The sequence below is a fragment of the Mustelus asterias genome, chromosome 8 (assembly GCF_964213995.1).
Source record: "Mustelus asterias chromosome 8, sMusAst1.hap1.1, whole genome shotgun sequence".
Classification (NCBI taxonomy): domain Eukaryota; kingdom Metazoa; phylum Chordata; class Chondrichthyes; order Carcharhiniformes; family Triakidae; genus Mustelus; species Mustelus asterias.
Window position 1 is genome coordinate 79,788,950 of NC_135808.1, and position 14,814 is coordinate 79,803,763.

General features: G+C 44.2%; 1 protein-coding gene across 1 annotated transcript in view; it reads right to left on the reverse strand.

Moving 5' to 3' along the window:
* The window catches only part of LOC144497756 (testicular spindle-associated protein SHCBP1L-like), a 60,074-nt gene that overhangs the window by 14,628 nt on the left and 30,632 nt on the right, over positions 1-14,814 (reverse strand). The window contains exon 6 of the mRNA XM_078219195.1: positions 7,110-7,215. Within this exon, the coding sequence (XP_078075321.1) occupies positions 7,110-7,215 (106 nt within the window). The remainder of the gene's footprint in view (positions 1-7,109; positions 7,216-14,814) is intronic.

A 14,814-nucleotide genomic window follows, 5' to 3' on the forward strand; every position in this document is an offset into this window, starting at 1 on the left:
CAGCTACCAGAGATGACGCAACAGAACCACGGAATGCAGGAGGGGCTGACAGCAATACTGGACCGACTGAGAGGCTGTTGGGAGGAGTCCCAAAGCTTTCAGGCAGACCAGCTATTGCCCGTCTTGCGTGATTCCCAAGCCAAAACTATAAAAGGGAGGAGTCCGTGGCGGAAAGCCTGAGGCAGGAAATCCTCACCATGAGTGGCAGGGTCCAAGTGATGGCCAAGTCACAGCAGGCCACAGTGAAGTCCCAGTGGGCCACAGCCGAGGGCCTCAACAGGCTTCTCAAGATTCTGCGGCACATGGCTGAGAGGCTCGAGAGCTTGCAGGAGACCCAGCGGACAGCGCTGAGACACAGCGGGCTATGGCAGCAGCCCTTGAGAGCATGGCCCTATCACAGAAGGTCATGGCTGAGGGGCTTTAAAGTGTGGTCCAGTCTGAGGGCACTTGCTGCTGCCATTGACACATGGCCCTTGACTCAGAGGGCCTCACTGCAGAAGCACCGCCGTCCCATGGAGTGACCCAGGGGTCCACAGCAACCCCAAGGGAGGAGGCAGGGCTTGAGCCCATGCCAGGGCCTTTCACCCAGGAGACTGCGACTGTGGCTACACCTTCTGACTCCCCCCTTCCTGGGGCATCTCAGGGGCAGTGGGATGAAGAGGATGTCATGGATACGTCGTGACACCTGGAAGCCGGACAGGGCCCTCTAGGTCCAAGCGCTCCAGAGGACGATTAACAAGGGCATCACAGGCTACGGGGCGCGGTAGGCTGCTGGCCACTTCCAATCTCCATCCTGGGGAGACACTAAGATGGCACGAGTGAAGGGCAACACTAGTAGGCACTTTAAAGTCTCACGTTCATATGTTATTTCATTTATTTTTGAAATCACTGTATCACTGGCAACAATAAATGTTATTTCACCCCATACCTGTGACTAACTTGTCTCTAATTAGCCTCTAACAGAGGTGCACTTACCCCGACAGTCACCAGAGGGACCCTGTTGATGTCAGTGGGGGAGGTCTTTTAATACAATGCTACTGAGAAAATCAAGGCACTCAAATAATTTATTGGCTACTGTGGGTGGCATACATTGGCAGCGACTTACAGCATCGGCCATGGCATCCCCAGAACCCACAAGAGATTCCCTCTCGTCCCACCCCCCACCCCAGGGCCCTGCATGGAGGTTTAGTGCTCCCTTACCTAGCACCCAAATGCCAGCATACATGCGGAGCTCAGGCAGGAGTCAGACGAGTTTGCACCAGAATGTCATCACAATGATGCTTCTCGTCATCACCCTCCTGCCTGCCACAGAAACTTGCTAACACAATGTACCCAGACCCATCACTCTGGTGTTACAATCATAGAATCCCTACAGTGCAGAAGGAGGCCATTCGGCCCATCGTATCTGCACCAACAACAATCCCACCCATGCCCTAACCTGTAATCCCACCTATTTACCCTGCTAATCCCTCTAACCTATGCATCCCGGGATACTAAGGGGCAATTTAGCATGGCCAATCTACATAACTCACATATCTTTGGACTGTGGGAAGAAACCAGAGCACCTGGAGGAAACCCACGCAGACACAGGGAGAATGTGCAAACTTCACACAGATAGTGACTCAAGCCGGGAATCGAACCCAGGTCCCTGGAGCTGTGTGACAGCAGTGCTAACGACTGTGCCGCCCTACAATGTTGCAGGAGATTGTAGGACTCCAAGGTTGGGGGAGGGGAGTGGATGGTGGAACCCACGTGTAGGCAACACAAGCCCCTAGTGACTAAAGCGTGGTGATCAGAACCTCCCTTGCATGCTTGATCCTTGCTGCTGCCAGCCCTCTAGTGCCTGGGTGGTGTTGCTCATTATCACCGTCTTCCTCCTGCTGGGCAGTCTCTTCCCCAGTGAGGGCTGGCTGGTCGGCCTCCATGTCCTCTGCCTATAAAATGTCTCCTCGCTGCTGCGCCAGGTTGTGTAGGGCATAGCACACCACCACGAAGCAAGATGATATCAGGGGGCTATATTGGAGGGCTCCGCCAGAACGGTCCAGGCACGTGAACCTCATTTTGAGGAGCCCTATGCACCTCTCCACTAAACTATGGCAATGTGGGCCTCCTTATATCGGGACTCCGCACGAGTCTCAGGCCTCCACATTGGCGTCATCAGCCAGGTCCGAAGCGGGTACCCTATGTCCCCCACGAGCCATCTCTGCACCCTGGGCTCCTCCTCAAAGATCTCCGGAACATCAGAACTCCTCAATATGAAGCTGTCATGCACACTGCAGGGTGTCTGGTGCAGACGTGCATGATATTCAGCTGATGGTCACACACCAATTGCACATTTATTGAATGGAAGCCCTTTCTGTTTATGAATCCTCCTAGATTCTTCACTGGGGCCTTGAGGGCAAGTGGGTGCAGTCAATAGCCCCCAGCACATTTGGCATCCCCACGATGGCCACGAATCATGTAGCCCAGGCTTCAGGCTGGGCCTGGTCCAGGTCTAATTTAATATACTGACCAGCCCAAGCATACAGGACATCCATAACCTCCTTGACACACTTGTGGACAGATGATTGGGGAATGCCACAAAGGTTTCCACTGGCAGTCTGGAACGACCCCGTGACGTAAAAGGTTTAAGGGAGGGAATTTGGGGAAGGGGAGAGACAGAAGGAGAGGTTCAAGAACTCTGCTCACCTCCTGCCCAGCAACACTCACTCCTCATACCCTCCCCCAGAGATCCCTAGCAACGCACACTCCTCATACTCAACAGCCCCCAGCAACACCCCCTCCCCCCACCCATACAAGAATGGGAACTAAGCCCCCCCCCCCCCCACAGATACAAAAATGGGAACTAAGCCCCCCCCGCCCCAATTCGGGTCCCGATCGCTTTTTTTTCTCCATGGTAAAATGCGAATGGGCACAAAAAGGGGCACCATTCTCACTAGTTGCATCTCACACGATTTTATGACATTTTCCCACCGCAAAACGGGCGTGATGAGGTTATGAAATTCCACCCACGGTCTCTTATCTATTCTTTTGCACTCTTTTCGATCAGTCTGTTTTGTCTTTCACTCATTGACACAGAAGGCTGTGGAGGCCAGGTCATGGAGTATGTAAGAGATCAAAGGTTATGGGAAAAAGGCGGGAGAATGGGGTTGAGAAACTTATCAGCCATGATTGAATGGTGGAGCACACTCGGTCTCTGTATCTGTGGTTTTTTCACAATTGGTCCACTGGGTGTTCTGAATGGTGACAGAGATGATATTGAAGGACAAGGGGTCTTCTCCAGCTCGGTGTCACTTTCACTCCTCAGACAGTTTTCAGGGCTTTCAGGCTTTAGTTGATTATCCATTGCTTCACTAGAGGATTCTGGTTCTTGATCTTCAACTGCACTTTCTGGTTCAAAGCAGGGTTATGTTTCATTTGGTTTCTGTAGGAATCTCCAGTTTCTCTTGTCTGTTTGGAGTGTGCACTAAGATCTTGTTTCTCCTGAGATTCCTATGACAACAGTGGGAAGGGGGTCCCTTCCTGTTGAATCCTCATTGTCTCTCCCATGTTAAGTTCAGACAGGGGTCATGCGCTTCAAAGTATTGTTTCTGCTTCTACTGCCTCAGTTTGAGCAGGTCCTGTATGCTGTAGCTTACTGAGTGTGGAAGTTTAGCTCTTCATCTTCTCCCTATCAGGAGCTGTGCTGGAGATGATTCAATGCCCTCTTCCTGAAATCCAGCAGGGCCAGGTCTGTCTTCACCTTCTTTGACAGGTATTTTAAGGTCTACAAGGTCCACCATTCCCTTGGAGCAATCATTATTGTTGTGTTCCACTGTATTTTTGGCACACTGCACACATTCACCATTTCCCCGATTTGTGCTCCCATTCCAGGCTAATACATCTCATCTCGAGCTCTTCTCCTGCATATTTAATACTGAGGCGACTTTCATGTATACGTTGCAGCATTTCTTTCTTCAGTGTTGCAGGAATTATCATCTTTTCTCCCTTGAAAAGTATTCCCACTGAAGTTCCTCAATATGAAGTTCCTCACAAAAATTCCAGTACTCAGAAGGGGCTTTACGCCAATATAGGCCAGCCAGTTTGCAAAATTTGCTGCAGCTTTTTCAGGGTGGCATCATTCTTGGTCTCTCCCCTGATCTTATCCAGTTTGGTTACAGCCACAGGCAAGTTCTTTTTCAGCACGTGAATTGTGCTTCTATTTCTTTGTCCTCTTCTTATTTGATGGGTAGACATGCATGTGACAGAATATCAGCAATGTATGTTTCTCTTCCCGGTTTATATTTAACTCGGACCTGGTCCTCCTGCAGACGCAGTAGTAATCCTTGGATTCTTGGTGGTGTATAATTCAGGGGCTTTTAAGTAGAGCTTCCAAAGGCTTATGATGAGACTCTGCCTCCACATTTTTGTCATAGACAAATTTATAAAAGTGTTCTGGGTCAAACACAATCGCTGGTATTTCTCTCTCTGTAGGTTTATTGCTGCTGTATTTCAGTCGTTGCCTTTGAAGTTGACACAACTGGTGCCTCATTTTGCAAGAGGACTGCTTCCAGGCCAGTTTTTGAAGTGTCCACCAATATCTTGACTGGCTGACTGACATTGTAATACTTTAACACTGGTGTCTGGCTCAGTATTTTCTTTAGGCTAGTCAAAGCATCTTGGTGACTTTGTTCTCAGTGCCATTCCAAATCATTATGTAGACGTTCTCTGAGAGGTGCTGTCAGGTCTGACATGTGTGGAATTAATTTCCCAAGCTAGGTCACCGTACCCAAAAATCTCTCCAAGTCTTTCCTACATTCTGGGGATAGCATGTTCATGACGGCTTTAATTTTACCCTGATCCAGCTTCAGCTCCTCACTTGTTAGCACATGTCCCAAATACTTGGTTTCATGAAGACCTATTTTGCACTTTTCCTTCTCAAACTTGAAGTTCCTTTCCCTTGCTCTTGCCAGCAGCTGCCTCAATTTGTGGTTGTGTTCTTTCCTTGTAGCTCCCCAGACCAGCATATTGTCAAAAGAGGTTTCCACACCCTCTAACCCTTCAAAACAGCTGCTTCACTGTTCTGTGGAACATCGAAGGAATTAAATTAATACCAAAAACTAAGTGTAAAAACATGTAACACCTGTGTGGTGTGTTGAAGGTAGAGAAAGGAGCTGCGTTCATCCAGCTTGATCTGCCAGAAGCCTGAACTCGCATCCAAGACTGAATAGTTTCCACTTGATCCTTTCTATTGTGGGCAGCTGATAATGCTCTCTTTGTATTGCCTGGTTTAGGTTTCTGAGATCCAGACAAACTCGTAGCATCCCATCTGATTTTTCTGCAATCACATTCGGTTTAACCCACTTTGTTGGGTTCTTCAAATTTTTTGATTTTGTGAAGTTTCTCCATTATGCCCAACTTTGCTTTCAGTTGGTCTCTCAGCATTACTGATATTTTCCTGGGCGGGTGTATTTTGGGTGTGATAGTTTTGTCAATCTTGATTATGTCTTCCCCCTTTTGGCAATCAATCTCCTTAGACACATCTTTGTACTCACTCAGGATGTCATCAGAGGTGACAATCATTATTCTCTTGATTAGCTGCAGATTTTCAAAAGCTTTGATTCCAAAAATAGTGTGAATTTGGACAGCTTGAAGAATCACTCATTCGAGATAGAATCATTTGCAGGATCGCAGATGGTTCTCCGAGGGAACGGCTTTTGAAAGAAGTGGATCTCACACAGGAGAAAGCAATAAATATCTGCTGAGCAGCAGAGGCAACAAAATTAAACCGATGACAGAAGATGGTAAGCCACCATCGATTAGGCAGTTTTTAAAGTTTATTTATTAGCGTCACTAGTAGGCTTACATTAACACTGCAATGAAGCTACTGTGAAAATCCCCTAATTGCCACACTTCGACACGTGTTCGGGTACACTGAGTGAGAATTTAACTTGGCCAATGCACCTAACCAACATATCTTTTGGACTGTGGGAGGAAACCTGAGCACTCGGAGGAAACTCACATAGACACAGGGAGGACATGCAGGCTTCGCACAGTGATCCAAGCTGGGAATCGAAACTGGATCCCTGGCACTGTGAGGCAGTTAAACAGATGAGTGATTCTTCAAGCTCTCCAAATTCACACAATTTAGCTTGTTTTCTCAGCTTAGTTACATACTGACTAATGTTGTCACTGCGTTGAATGCATGCTAAATATTTGTATTTTTCATGTGATTTTTTTAGGTATGCAGTAAGCTTAGAATTTTTCCATTATTTCTTTCAAGTCATTTTGATTCTGATCAGTTTCAAATGTGAATGTTATAAATTTCTATGGCTTCTTCCCGGGTACATGAAAAAAAGATGGAACACTATATCTGCAGATCTTTCTTATCACTGCCCATCGCTGTGAGGTACAGGCCAAAGTGCTGCCAGAATCGCCTGGTTTCGTCGAGATTGCCCTGCAAACTAAGCTTTGTCGGTGGTTTCAAAACCTCCGTTGTTGCGATTAGTTTATTTCCGACACCATGCATTGTGGATATGATGTCGGAAGAATGACACCATTGCTGTAAACTAACTTTATTAATAACATATTTTTTGCAACATGAACACAGAATTGCAGGACATCTGCAGCTTTATTTCAACATTCTCTAACATGTGCTATCTGACCTTCAATTCCCAGGTCAGGCAACCCAATATGCAGTACAAAGCATATTGTATAGTAGCTAATACTGGAGTCCATAACCACAATAACCTAATAACATGACACTTTTTTTGCAATCTTTATGGCCTTTTCAACTTACAAAGTTACGCTTAGTATTTTAAGTATTTGAATTCTCAGATGTTATTGCCCCCTTTATGATTTAGTTTTTTACTTTCCGAGGATTAAGTGGCCTCCTTATGGATTAAACCTATGACCTTGTGCTGCATGGCAAAGAATGGCACAAACAACAACTAAGCCATTAAGGTATCTCCAAAAAACAACAAATAATTTTACTTTTTGATTTTAACAATAACATTTGTACATTACTAATCATGCACATTCATCAGGGCTGTTACTTCACATTTGCCGACAAAGTGATAGACATGCATATTTAACAGTCAACCTAATAACACAAAACTGAAATAACTCACCATGTCAGCTGTCATCATCTTTGCCACAATATGAGTTACAATTTTTCCAGAAGATCGTTGTCCCTTCCTACGCCTCAATATTCGTGGAAAGAATGGTCCGTGTGCTCTGTTATCGACAAGAATAATGATAAAAAAACTGAATTCATTCTGTAATATTAACAACTTTGTATTTAAGTTTTCACATCACAGAAACACAGCATTCCTTTCCATCACATATCCTTTTGAGGAAACTTACATTAGTATAGAATTTGTCAGAGCTTAAGTCCTTCGGAATTATCCAAGGTTTTTTTCAAAATGGATGATATTAATGAAAAAGTTGCCATCTTTATTCACAGCTTTCTCTACAATACTGCAGAGTTCAAAAATCTGATTGTTTTCTTGTTGACAGCCTTGTTAATTCTAATTTGTAACATAGTAAAATTATTCACGTTAGTTATGGCAGTTTTTAAATTAAGTCTGGGTCTTCAAACAACTGCCTCATTAGCCTGATGTTTGGATTGGCAGTGGGCTTCATGATGTTGAAACAAAAAACATAATCAGAATATAAAGGGGAGGAAGGATTCAGATTTGAGTAAATTTATAATTCGTAACATGACTGATGAATTAATGACACAAATGGAGATAATTGGGCAGGATTCTCCGATCTCATCCGTGTCGGCATCACTGCAAGTGAGAACATAAAATTTGGCATTCCAGCCAAAACTCCATTCACTTTCAGCGGCACTGGAGAATCCCAGCCACAAACAAGGGAGGAGGTTTTCAGCAAATAACTTTAAAGATTTCCCAATCCTCTAGGTTCCCACTAATCTTTGCCACTTTGTATGCATTTTCTTTCAATTGGATACCCTCCTTTATTTCCTTAGATATCCATGGTTGATTATCTCTTTTTCTACAGTCCTTCCTGATCACTGGTATATACTTTTGCTGAGTACTGTGAAAGATTGCTTTGAAAGTTCTCCACTGTTCCTCAATTGTGCCACCATAAAGTTTTTGCTCCCAGTCTACCTGAGCCAACTCCTCCCTCATCCCTTTGTATTCTCCCAGCAGCAGCCACTGCTCCCGACGGCTGCACAGATCAAAGGGTTGCTGGTCATCCAATTGGCTGACAGCTCCTGGAAGCAGGACATCCTGCTTCAGAGGCGCAAAAGTCATGGCTGCAGGCAATTATTTGAATTGTGGCTTGCAGGGTCAGTGGAGCCAGGCTTGTCCCAATTTACTGGGTGGGTCCAGCGTCTCCACGTAAAATCTTGGTTGGAGTTGCATGTTGACAAAATATTCCAGGTATTTTAACTTTTAGAACAGACAAGTAAATGGAAAAGCAGGTGAGATAGCCCTAAAATTAAAGGATGAGATAAAGACAGAATGAAGAAAGGATCTTAGCCCAGAAAATCAGGGTGTAGAAGAAATATGGGTGGAGTTAAGAAATAACAAAGTGTGAGTATTTATGATCCCTTGACAGTAATCATAGTGTTGGAGTACAAATCAGGAAATTATTTGATCAAAACAAATGATGGAAGTTTGAGGGACTAGTTGGCTGGGCTCAATCAAGAGCATAATTAAAATATACAACAGTAAATGAGCAATGGCAAACATTTAAATAAATAATTCATAATTCTCAAGGAATATACATTCCCTCGAGGAATAAGAGGCTCCAGTGGAAAAATAGTACCGCCATGCCAACTAGATAAGTTAAGGAGGGTGTTAGATTAAAAGCTTACAATATTCCTATAAAAGGGGAGTAAGCCTGAGGACTAGGAGTATTCTAAAAATCAGACAATGACAAGAAGTTGATACAAGGAAAAAATATAGAAAATGGAAATATAGAAACATTGAAAATAGAAGGAGTAGGCCATTTGGCCCTTCGAGCCTGCTCCACCACTCATTTGAATCATGGCTGATCATCAAATTCAACATCCTGATCCTGCCTTTCCCCCATATCCCTTGATTCCCTTTAGCCCAAGAGCTATATCTAATTTCTTCTTGAAATCACACTGTTTTGGCCTCAACTACTTTTTATGGTAGTGAATTCCACAGATTCACCACACTCAGGATGAAGAAATTTCTCCTCTCCTTAGTACTAAAAGGTTTACACCTTATCCTCAAACTATGACCCCTAGTTCTGGACTCCCCCACCATTGGGAACATTCTTTCTGATTCTACCCTGTCTAATCTTGTTAGAATTCCAAACGTTTCGAGGGGATTCCCTCTCACTCTTCTAAACTCCAATGAATACAATCCTAACTGAATTAATCTCTCCCCAGATGACAGGGTTCTCTCACAACTAGATTGCCAACTAATCCTTTCTCATTGCACATTACCAGGTCCAAAATGGTCTGTTCCTTTGTTGGTTTCTCCATGTATTAGTCCAGAAAACCACCCCATATACACTCCAGAAATTCCTTCTCTATTGTACTGTGACTAATTTGACTCACCCAATCTATATGCAGATTTGAGACATCCATAATCATAGATGTTCCTTTATCACATGCATCTCGGATTTCCTGTCTAATGCTATTCCCAACATTACTACTAAGTTTGGTGGTACATCAACCCCACAAATGTTTTTTGCCCCTTGGTGTTTCATAACTTGGCCCATACAGATTCCACATTGTCTGTGCTAATATCTTTCCTCAATATTATATCAATACCTTCTTTAATCAACAATGCAACTTACCACTTTTTCCTTTCTGTCTGTCCTCCCTAAACACTGAATAGCCTTTAATGTTTAGTTCCCATCCGTGGTCACCTTGGAGCCATGTCTCCATAATCACAACTATATCATACCTCTTTACATCTAACTCTGCAATTAATTCATCAATTTTGGGCAGCAATGTGGCAGAGTGTTTAACACTGCTGCCTCACAGCGCCAGGGACCCGGGTTCAATTCCAGCCTTGGGTGACTTTGTGTGGAGTTTGTGGGTTCTCCCCATCTGCATGGCTTTCCACTGGGTGCTCCAGTTTCCTCTCACACTCCAAAGATGTGTGGGTTAGGTTGATTGCCCATGCTAAATTGCCCCGATTACTTAGGGGGATTAGTAGGGTAAATACATGGTGTTACAGGAATGGGACCTGGGTAAGATGCTCTATCAATCAGAGAGTTGGTGTGGAACCAATGGGCCGAATGGCCTCCCTCTACTCAGTAGGGATTCTATGATTTTATTTTGAATGCTCAGAGTGTTCAGGTACAAAACCTAGGCTAGTCCTTTTAACATTCCTTGTCCCATTTCTACCTTTTTTAAAAAACTGTGTCCTTATCTGATTCTGGCCCTTGATTTCTTTGCCCATCACTTTTCTTATCCTCCTTGCTGTCTTTTTCTCTTGTTCTTGTTTTCCCCCAGCTCTGAAGCCTTAAAGGGGATTTTCCCACAATAATTTAATTGCAATGTTAATGTAAGCCTACTTGTGACACTAATAAATACTTACACTTACTTAAAACATAGGTTCCCATCTCCCTACCATATTAGTTTAAACCATCCCTAACCACTTTAACAAGAACTCCCCTCCCCCGTCGCAGTCCTGCCCAGGTATAACCCGTCCAGTTTGTACAGGTCCCACATCCCACAAAACCAGTCCCAATGCCCCAGGAATCTGAAACCCTTCCCGTCACACCATCTTTTCTGCCATGTGGCATTGGTAGTAATCCTGAGATAACTACCTTTGAAGTTCTACTTTTCAACTTGCTTCCTAGCTCTCTACATTGCTTTTAGGACCTCATCCATTTTTGGAACATGGAACACAATGGAACACATTGGCCAATGCAGTGCTTATAATGAACATCCTGTTAAAGACTGCTCATGACACCACAGACAGACCATGGATGAAACTTGGAGCAGACCTCTTCACATTCATTGGAACTGATGATCTCATTGTAATTGACTACTATCCAGGCAACTGGGAGTTAGGCCAGCTGATGACAATCAGTGAGATTGTAGGAGTATAAACATCTCCACACTATTCCCAAGTCAAATGGATAACGGCGGCACTGAAAACCATAGGGATCATTTAAAAATTGATGAGATACAACATAATTGTGCACAAAGCAATCTTATTTGAGTGGAGAAATCCACCTATTGAAATCATGGAAAATAGTCCAGGCAGTGACTAATGTCACAGCACACCCAAATTACTCTTCGAACAACTAAAAAAATCTATTGAAGCTCGAAGTGGTACAGCAGTGAATGACAAGATAAAAGTGAAACAACAGAAAACCAAATTTCAGTCCGCCAAATCATCAAAACTGGCAGTTGGAGAGTTGGTCATAGTACAAATATTCAACTCACCTCAACAAAAGGTCAGCCTAATTAGCAACTTGGAACCTGTATGGAGAGGTTGTCACTTCAGTGGAAAGTGAACGGTCAGATCTATCATCACAACTACAGCCATTTATGCTCAACTGGAGAAGCACCCCCTGCATAGCAGACAGCCGATGAGGCAGATATTACACCGTCTGATGAACTGTATGACCATCACTCTCAAAGGACAGCCATTCCCCAACAAAGGCAACAAATCAAGCAGCAACAATTATCACGGCAGCAACACATACCTTGGCAACAATATTACCCAGAAAAGCAAAGTCACCCAGAAACCAGCAGACACCAGAGGAATAGCCAAGAACAAGTTGATGCATACCATAAAAAGACCTGGAAACTTTAGTCTATGGGTGGAATTTCATGTCCCCTCCCCTGACGAATTTGGTGTGAAGGGGCATTTAATCAGGCAACAGGGCAGTAGGTGGGGACCCTGCCACCTTCCTGATTAAGTCGATGGCAAGGAAAGCTGTGGATGGCCTTCCTGTCCTGATGCCAATTGAGGTCCTTAAGTGGGAAATTAATTGCCACTTAAAGGCCTCATCCAGCTGCCATTGGTATTGGCAGTGGGCTCGCCATGTGGGGAGCATGACAAGCAAACCTGTGCAGGGCTGCTAACGCACTCCCAGAGTGGGGGGTTTGGGGATCCCTCATTCAAAGGCACTCAGTGCTCAATTATGGGGCCCGGCGTAGTAAAGGAGGTGGGGTGGTGAGGGGGAAACTGCTGTGAGCCACCATGCCCTTGCTGCCAATCACCCCTTCTGAGACCCCACCCACCATCACTCACTTGTGGCCTGGGATCCTGCAATGGCCTTCAGCTTTGGGTGGTTGTTGTACAGGCAGCAGCCACACTGCAATTCAATAGAGCTACTGGTCTCCGATTGGTCAGCATTCTTGGCAGGTGAGTTATTCCCCCAGGGGTCACTGATCCCAGAGAAGTCCCACCGCTGTCCAGTTAAGGGCCCGAGTGCTGTAATTTGGTGGGCCTTCCGTTATAACCAACGTTAAGTTCTCCCCAGTCCCCATCACCTCCATTAATCACAGCCTTTATATGTGTAGTATGTGTGTAAGTACAGACAAAATTAGAGCAAACTGGAAAGAACAAACAGCTTCTGTCACAGGTGATAGTTTTTCCTATGGATTATGTATGTGGCATAACTTACAAGTGATAGTGCATGAAAATGTTTTATTTTGTTTTTATGAAAAGCAGATGTATAAATAAATACCAGTGGCTTGCTATAGTCATGTGACCTCCGATATTATGATATGTAAATAAAGATGTTATGGTAGTAGTCATTTTAAACTCCACATGAAACATACATAACTTGTCAGTAGGAGGCAAGAAAGACCTACGTGCAAAAGTACATCAAAAAATTAATGGGATCTCCTTTTTCAAGTTAATCAAGAATATTTATATTCTATTAGTTGTTTCCAGTTTTGGATAAGGATGGACAGTTGAGGATGTGTTGGCAGTCACCAATAAACAAAATTACTTTAATTCAGTCATGTGTGCTCTGCCTGAAGACAAGTCCTTGTCTTAGGCCTGAATTTTTATGCAGACAAATAGGCACTCTGTCATAGTAAAATGGTGCTGGAGACTCAAATCTGGAAGTCCCATCTCCCACCATTTTCGCAGTGGTAGGGGGAGAAGGTTGCTTGAACATCCATGATTCACAGAAGCAGTTGTACATGTTAAACTGCAGCTGCCTTCAGTCTAGACTAATTTTTGTTAGTGCGGTGCGCAAAATATTATGTGCGCACCTTAGGCTTATCAAGTGAAGGTCTAAACTTTCCAGAGTTCTTTGGAGATGTGGGAAACCCTTTTGGCGAGGTAAAGTACCCTTTTGGAAGAAGTAAGGTGCCCTTTGGGATGATAAAAGTAGATATGAATGAGCATAAAAAGTGCATATTCATTGGAACGGTCAGACATTGAAATCTTCCGCCCTTTAAAATATTTGAAACAAAAACTGCAGCTTTATAAACAAAAAACAGTGCTTACTATTTCACTCTGTTGGCTCACAAAATCCTGAGGGGTATAGGGATAGTATTTCATGACTGATTTAACAACCTAGTATCACATGGGGTATTTGTCAGATCACAATTTGATTGACAGCTCTAAGTGATTATAAAATCTTGGAAGTGGGACTATGATTATATAAAAAAGCTCTCGTGAATTTTTTTAAAAACCAGAGTTATTTTTGAAATGTTGAATTCATTAGACATTTATCTCAGCATGGGTCCTGAGATCTGCCCTTGATGGGTGTAATGGTAAAGAGTGGTGGATGGGGGGCATGAGATGGCATGAATTGGCATTAAGTTTGCTTGGGGCTTTAAAGAGCCATGGGGGTAGGTAGGCAGCATGTGCTGGCATGGAGGGTATGAGTGTCTGGGGGCATGAAGAGACATGGGAGCTGTATGGGTAGGTGAGGGCTGGATGGCTTTTTTGTTTTATTTTATTACAACTTTTTTTTAAAAAACAGTGCTGGAGCACCAAGACAGACCTTTCCACAGCCCACCTCTGTATCTGAGAACCCCTATGGCTGCCTCCAAACTTTGCTCCAAGTGTTATATCTAACTGCTTCTTGAAAACATACAATGCTTTGGCCTCAGCTACTTTCTGTGATAGCGAATTCCACAGGCTGACCACTGTGTGGGTAAAGAAATTTCTCCTTATCTCTGTCCTAAACAGTCTACAATGTATCCTCAGACTGTGACCCCTGGTTCTGGATACCCCACAATCAGGAACATCCTTCTTGTATCTACTGTATCTAGTCCTATTTGAATCTTATAGGTTTCTATGAGATCTTCCCTCATTCTTCTGAACTCCAGCAAATACAATCCTAACCAACTCAATCTCTCCTCATATGTCAGTCCTGCCATCCCAGGAATCAGTCTGGTGACCTTTTCTGCACTCCATTTGGAGCAAGAATATCCCTCCTCAGATAGAGGAGACCAAAATTGCACACAATATTCCAGATGCGATCTCACCAAGGCCCTGTGTAATTGCAGCAAGACATCCCTGCTCCTGTACTTGAATCCTCTCGCTATGAAGGCCAATATACCAATTGCCTTTTTTACTGCCTGCTGCATCTAGAATCCATACAATGCAGAAGGAGGCCATTTCAGCCAATCGAGCCTGCACCGACAGCAATCCCACCCAGGCCCTATACCCGTAACCCCATGTATTTACCCAACTTGTTCTCTTGACACTATGGCAATGCTAAATTGACCCTATCAACCCAACCCCATATCTTTGAAGTGTGGGAGGAGTACCCAGAGGAAACCCATGCAGACACAGGGAGTATGTGCAAACTCCATACAAACAGTCACTCAAGGCCGGAATTGAACCCAGTCCCTGGCGTTGTGAGGCAGCATTGGTGATCAGTGTGCCACCATAC